The sequence below is a fragment of the Quercus lobata genome, chromosome 8, assembly GCF_001633185.2.
Source record: "Quercus lobata isolate SW786 chromosome 8, ValleyOak3.0 Primary Assembly, whole genome shotgun sequence".
Lineage (NCBI taxonomy): Eukaryota > Viridiplantae > Streptophyta > Magnoliopsida > Fagales > Fagaceae > Quercus > Quercus lobata.
The window spans coordinates 62,613,421-62,620,781 of record NC_044911.1 but is presented as its reverse complement, the minus strand read 5'-3'; the positions used below and the strand labels follow the sequence as shown (position 1 = coordinate 62,620,781).

The following is a 7,361-nucleotide window of genomic DNA, read 5'->3' as shown; positions in this document are numbered from 1 at the left end:
ATTACCGTTAAAAAAAACTCCCCAAAATATATAAACCAATCACAGAGTGAAAGAGAGAGCCAGACAACATCTGCGGCAGTAAAGTGAATAAAAGCATAAATCCAACCCAAGCAATCAAAACTCACCACGTTGCAACCACCCAACACAAAATTTTTTTTCCCCAATAATTCATCAACCCAAAAAAAAAAAAAAAAAAATAATAATTTCATTGTCTCAACAATGACGTTTGATTGGTTTGCCCCAGTATATTTTTGTCGTTTCCTCTTTTATCTTTTCATTATTTTTCTTTCCCTCTCTCTCTAAAAACCTCTGCTCCCTTTGAGTCCTCTCTTTTTTACACACACAAAACCACACACTCTCTTTTCTTTTGTTATTTTGAGGCGCACAATAGACCCCTCACTAGGGTCTCATCCCATCCAATCCAGTCACTGAGCCACCACTCCACTAACTGTTTTTTTTTTCTCCTCCAACCGTCGCCGTTCGATTCTCTTTCTCCGTCGATCCTCACCGTCCATCCTCTCCGATCCTTCTCTCTCACTCACCATGTGGATCTTCTTCGAACCGCGTTTCTCTTCAAAAAACGTTTCGTCGTTTCCAGATATAACGGAATGATTCGGTCTCTAAATATCGGTTTCGGTATCCGATTTTGTTTTGTTGCTGCTTTAAACTGATTATTAACTTTTGAGCCGATTTTGTTTTTGTTGTTTTTCGAGTTTTTTTTGTTTTGTTTTTGGTTATGGAGGATCGGAGCTTGAACAGAATGAATAGCGGAATGTCTGACGTGGTTCTCGGCTGTGTGATGCCGTATATTCATGACCCGAAAGACCGAGACGCGGTGTCTCTGGTTTGCAAGAGGTGGTACGAGCTCGACGCGCTCACGCGCAAGCACGTGACGATCGCGCTCTGCTACACCACGAGTCCCGATCGGCTGCGGCGCCGTTTTCGGCACCTCGAATCTCTGAAGCTTAAAGGAAAGCCGCGAGCGGCCATGTTCAACCTCATACCTGAAGATTGGGGTGGCTACGTCACTCCCTGGGTGAGAGAGATCGCCGAGTCTTTCAATTGCTTGAAATCGCTCCACTTTCGCCGAATGATTGTTCGAGATTCGGATCTGGAACTTCTCGCTCGCACTCGCGGCCGTGTTCTCCTCGCTCTGAAGCTCGACAAGTGCTCTGGCTTCTCCACCGATGGCCTTCTACATATCGGCCGATCTTGCAAGTAGTTCCTTTTATCTGAAACTTTGTTTGTGATAATTCAATCTTGAATTGATTCTATTCCTGTTGAATTTGGATTCGGATTTTGTACTTGTTTTTGACTGTTTATTAACTGAAGATTAATCTCCACAAATTTTGTTGCTTTATTGTGTGAATTACTGTGATTTCTATTTTGTTTTTTTCAATTTCTTGTTATCAAGTGAAGATTGATCGTACAAATTTTGTTGCTTTAATTTTTGACTTACTGAGATTTCTTGTTTAAATATGATTTTCAAGGGCTTAAAGTTCTTCGGGAGTATTGTTCGTGTAATTTTTACTTAATCTTATGTTATCGCGAGTTATTGATAGAGTGCAGGGCTTGTTGTTGACATGCTGTTTTCGATTTTTTGTTTTTGTTTTTGAATGTCGAGCGAAATGATTGTTGGTGTCTTCCATGATTAGCTAAAATTGCAGGTCATTTGAGTATGATTATGTCTCTATTCGGATAATTACATGTGTTATAGTGAGAAGAGTGTCTCTGTTTCTTCTTGGGGAAGTTGTAGTTTGATTGAAATTTGAATTAATTAGCATGCACGATTAAAAGAATTAAAGTTTTGATACAATTTTTCAGTCATTTGTGGACTTCTTCTCTATATAGTTGTTTTGGTGTTGCATAGGTTTGTAACTGAAAGCTTGTTGTTGGCAGTTATAGTTTGAGTTGACCACTAGTAGATGAGTTTATTACAATTGGGAAGTGAAAATATACTAGAATGTTTTGTTAACATGTATATTAACAATAGTTGGATATATCTGGATCTGTCTATATGTTACTTTGAGGATTTCTCAGGTAGTTGAGGTTGGCTCACCTCATGCTTTAGCTTCTGAACTTTGAATCCTGCAAATCATCTAACTTAAAAGTCCACAAGGTTTTTGAAATTATGGTTTGTGTACAACAATGGCTATAATGCCAAGATTCTAAAGGTTGTGAAATCCCTAGAACTTTGCGATGAATTCATTAATCACTAATCAGAGGGTTGAAGTTGCGCAAATTATTGTCATATCTCTGAGTTATGTTTTGAAAACTTTGGGGAGTATGATTGAGCACTTTTGATGGCAGTCAAGTTTTGAAAGGGTAATGCAATACTGACTTGGTTTTATATAATGGAGATCAATTGAGAAAACTACCATTTTTTTTCCTTTTCCCACTTGAATGACCAATGGAAAGTTTTCTTGATAAGTAATCAAGATGTTTACATGGGTAATGAAAGACTCAGGCTTGACAGGATTGAGTTATAGGTGTGATCAGCAATGAATCAAGATTCTAGAGAATGGAAAAAAATAAGGCAATGAAAATATATTCAATTTAGAAATTCAAACATCTTGGAAGAGTCTAATCATTGGATAACACTGAGCTAATATAAAAGATTAATTACTACTGCAAAATGCATCAAATGTAGGCTGAGACTAAAAACATAAAAAGTATTACTTTTGACAAGCAAATGTTTGTGAACCATCAACCATATATACATAATGATTTAAGTGAGTTTAAAAGGTAGATCTTGCAATGATACTGTGTTTCTCCTTTTAATTAACTGCATCTATATATTCTCTCTTGAATGATGAAAGTAAGTTATACATTTACTTTGTCTTTGAAAGTCGACTAGCTTGATTCTATATCTTGAAATTTATGACTTGTTAGAGTTGCAGATTCTGTTTCTTGATCCCTATGCTCATCTAGGTCTAGAACCCTAAGCATTCCCCCCAGAAGTTGGAGGAACATTCGTTCCTTTAATGAAATGGAGGTGAAATTTCGATTTCATCCCTATTCTGACAAAGACATATAAAAGGGTTTTAATAGTAAAATTATATTCCTTCCCCCTCCTTTTTTTTTTTTTACATGGGGAGCACTTTTCTCATTTAATCAATGAATATTTACTTATAAAAAAAAACTTTAGAGAGAAGCTTTAGTCTTTCGGATATGTTTGTGAAGTTTTAGGCCTCACATATGTTGTTACCCCAAGGGATTGGCCTAGTGGTTTCTAAGGCCTCATGATATCCATGAGGTATTGGCTTTGAAACCTCTAATCAGCATCTTGGCACTACCTTCAAGGGATTCCTCCCTATAATTTCCTAATGTACATGGGACAAGGGATCTACACACACTTAGGGGAATAGTTGGACTCCCAAAGAGCTTTGGACACCAACCCTCACATATGTATTGGTAAACTATTTATATTTAGTCATTCTGCAATACTCTTTCTTAAGCAACTTTCTGTACTACAGAGGAAAACAGAAATTTAAAACTAGGAAAAAAGCTGCTCAGGATGCACAAAATAAAAATTAGCTGTTGCCTGGGATTCCAATGCTGCTTAAACCTTGGTAGAATTTTGTTTTTCTTGGAGAATTTCACACCCTGGAAAGTTTTCTTTGTGCTTTGTTTCTTCTTTTCACTTCTATTTTTTTCCATGGATTTTAGAAATATGTTGTATGAGTTAGTCACAATGAGCTTGTCCCACCAGATAAAAAAAAGGAGGAAGATATGAGATAGCAATATAGAAATGTTGACCTATTAGTGTGATGTTCTAGATTTGCAGAAACATGACTTATGTTGTGGTTGCAATTAGTTCAGATAAGTTTTGTTAAGTTGAGAATTATGTTCTCATTTTTATGTATCATGTGATTGCCCCCACTACCATTTATATATATGTTAACTGTATATGATGCCTGTAATTTGGGCTACTACTATTATGTTTCACTTAGTGGATGTGTGAGCACAGCTTGCTGTCATAGTGGTAGAAGCTATTGATTCTGGAGCACTGATCTGATCCATAGTCATTATGACTAATGTATTATTCTTTATATGCTTTCTCAGGAATTTAAAAACTTTGTTTTTGGAGGAGAGCTTCATTGCTGAGAATGATGGTGACTGGCTACATGAGCTTGCTTTGAACAACACGGTTCTTGAAACTTTAAATTTTTATATGACGGATCTTGCCCAGGTCAGATATGAGGACCTGGAACTCATTGCTAGAAATTGCCGCTCCTTGATCTCTGTGAAAATTAGTGATCGAGAAATCTTGGACCTCCTTGGTTTCTTTCGTATTGCAACTGCTTTAGAAGAGTTTTGTGGGGGTTCCTTCAATGAGCAACCAGAAAATTACTCAGTTGTGTCATTACCTCCAAAGTTATGCCGTTTGGGTCTATCATACATGGGGAAGAATGAATTTCCAATTGTATTCCCTTTTGCATCCCAACTCAAAAAGTTGGATCTACTCTATGCACTCCTTGACACAGATGACCATTGTATGTTAATTCAAAGGTGCCCCAGCTTGGAAGTTCTTGAGGTAAAACCATAAAACCACTTCTCATCTTTTCTCCTTTTTTAATCATTATCTGTGTGTATACTTCTTTTCGTTGGTCAGAGTTATGTCTTATTCATATTTCTAAATTTTTAAGGCACTATATATGTAGATATTCCGAAACATTTTTTTTAATTGAAAATTTTTTATAATTGTTTTTTGATAGATGCAAATTATTTTTCTCTTTATCATCAGGCCAAGACACCAATTGATTTTTAGTGTAAGTAGGGGATTTGAACCTCAAATTTCTTATTTGTTGGCAAGAGACTTTATCCGTTCTGCTAACTGGAACTCACATTCCAAAAGACTTTCATTTTTGCTTTTCTTATCTGAATTATTTGCAACTATTATAGAACCTTTTCTTCCATTAGAATCCCCCGTTACTTTATTCTCTATAATGATTATATTGACCTTGGTTTTAAAAGATCAAATTCCTAGGATTTTACGCAAGTGTACTATTTCCTGTTTGTGATTTCACCTATGTAACCACAAATTGAATTATTTCATTGGCAAGTAAATTGTTGAGGATTGTTGTATAGCTCTGCAACGTGCAATTAATCTGAGTGAAGTTCTCCTATGTCATCCACAAAAAAAAAAATGGCAAGTAAACTGTAGGGAAAAAATTAGAAATTATACAACAATGCTAAATGACAAATGTAGGTGCATATTCTTTAAAATGGTTGTATGTAACTTCTTAAAAAAATCCTATATAATGGTTCAGCTCAATGGAGTGGGTATTTAGTGCATTGAAACTTTTATATATATATATATCTAAATTTGTTTTTCTTAAGTACAGACAAGGAATGTTATTGGGGATAGAGGATTAGAAGTTCTTGCTCAGAGTTGTAAGAGACTAAAGAGGCTTAGGATTGAGCGAGGTGCCGATGAGCAGGGAATGGACGATGAACAAGGTCTAGTTTCACAAAGAGGATTGATTGCCTTGGCTCAGGGATGCCTAGAACTGGAATACTTGGCTGTTTATGTGTCTGATATCACAAATGCCTCTTTGGAATATATTGGCTCTTACTCAAAAAACCTTTGTGATTTCCGCCTAGTCCTGCTTGACCGAGAAGAGAGGATAAGCGATTTGCCACTTGACGATGGTGTCCGAGCTCTTTTGAGGGGCTGTGAAAAGCTTAGGAGGTTTGCGTTCTATGTCCGACCTGGGGGCTTGACTGATCTGGGTCTCAGTTATATTGGAAAGTACAGCCAAAATGTGAGATGGATGCTTCTTGGTTCTGTTGGAGAGTCTGATGCAGGGCTTTTGGAGTTTGCTAAAGGCTGTCCTAGCTTGCAAAAACTAGAAATGAGGGGCTGTATCTTCAGTGAGCGTGCACTGGCTGATGCTGTGTTGCAACTCACTTCTCTGAGGTATTTATGGGTGCAAGGATATAGAGCATCTTCAAATGGTAGCGACCTTATGGCAATGGCTCGCCCATTCTGGAATATCGAGTTAATTCCTGCTAGACGAGGAGGTGTTCCCAATGCTGTTGGGGAGACCGTGATAGTTGAGCATCCAGCCCATATACTTGCATATTACTCCCTTGCTGGACCGAGAACTGATTTTCCCAATGCCAATACTGTTATCCCTTTGGATGCAGAAGCCTTTGTCACCGCGTAGAGCTGTATATACTACTCCGCAGAGGAGTCTTTCCTTGCCACGTCTTGTTTATATTTTCATGTAGCTTTTTTCCCCTTTTGATAAGGGGCTTTTCTATTTTAAATTACATTTTTCTGCCCTAGTTCTAGACATTAGTCCTGTAATAAGTTTGGATTTCCTTATGTAATTTGGAAGCACTTGCATCTTTGGTGCTACCAATCTCACTGTCCTGTTGGGGGTAGTTCGCCTAAACTTCAACACTCGGTGACTTGTATTAATATGCTGAGTCAATCTTATTGGAAATTATCGTTGTTATTGGGTAAAATGTTGAGATGTTTCAAGTTTGCGAATAAAAATTAAGAGTGGTTTTACTTACCATGATTTTGTGCTATCATATAATTGCGATGACTGACTGGATTGAAGCCTCAAGCCTTTGTAGTATATTCAACTGTTACAGAACAATGGCTGTAGGAACGTATTAACCATATCCACAACTCATAATAACATTGTACCCCAAAATAAATTACTAATACAAATGTGGTTGCTTTTTATTTATTTTGAGGTAACAAATAAGATTGTGGTTGAGGTACTTTGCACGTGATTGTGACACTGAACAATGATAAGCGACAGGAGGTATTGCCCTGTAGAGCTTTATATTTCTTTAAACAGATAATTTTTATCACCATAAGTAATTCTAATATATAGTTTTTTGTGTTCTAGATGGATTGAACTGCCACTGGGTTGAAATGTTTTTACTAATTTTTACTGATTATGAGTGGTTCATCTATGTTGCAGCTTGTAAGAACGAACTACTGGCTGGGCCTTGTAAAATGCTTTTACTGGTTATTTGCCTGTTGATTACTATTTCCTCCAAGCTTTGCTTAGAGCTATGTTGAAAAATAGAGGGGGAATTTCATATCGAAGGGTGGAGTGGCTTTCTAGAGAGTTTTTTTTTTTTTTTTAATTGTATATATAATAAAAATGTGACGAATTGAAGTTCTTTTATGTGACAATCTGTAGTAAATTGTAGTTTTCCACTAACGATATTACATGTAACGAGTTTATGATGTGAATTGAAATATTTTTTATAAGTGTAGGTTTTAATTTAAAACTTCTCAAAGTATAAGATTTAATGACCAAATAAGAATTTTTTATTAAAAAAACCCAAACAATTACATCACAGATACAACTTAAAAAACAGAACACACT

The 7,361-nt window shown here is 36.5% G+C and overlaps 1 protein-coding gene across 1 annotated transcript; it reads left to right on the top strand.

Annotated features, from left to right (window-relative positions):
- The first annotated feature begins 300 nt into the window (after positions 1-300).
- On the top strand, positions 301-6,530 carry LOC115955264 (coronatine-insensitive protein 1). The gene is made up of 3 exons (XM_031073333.1): positions 301-1,218; positions 4,066-4,537; positions 5,349-6,530. The coding sequence occupies exons 1-3, from the start codon at positions 737-739 to the stop codon at positions 6,171-6,173; spliced, it is 1,779 nt and encodes a 592-aa protein (XP_030929193.1). The 5' UTR covers positions 301-736; the 3' UTR covers positions 6,174-6,530.
- The last annotated feature ends 831 nt before the right edge of the window (positions 6,531-7,361 follow it).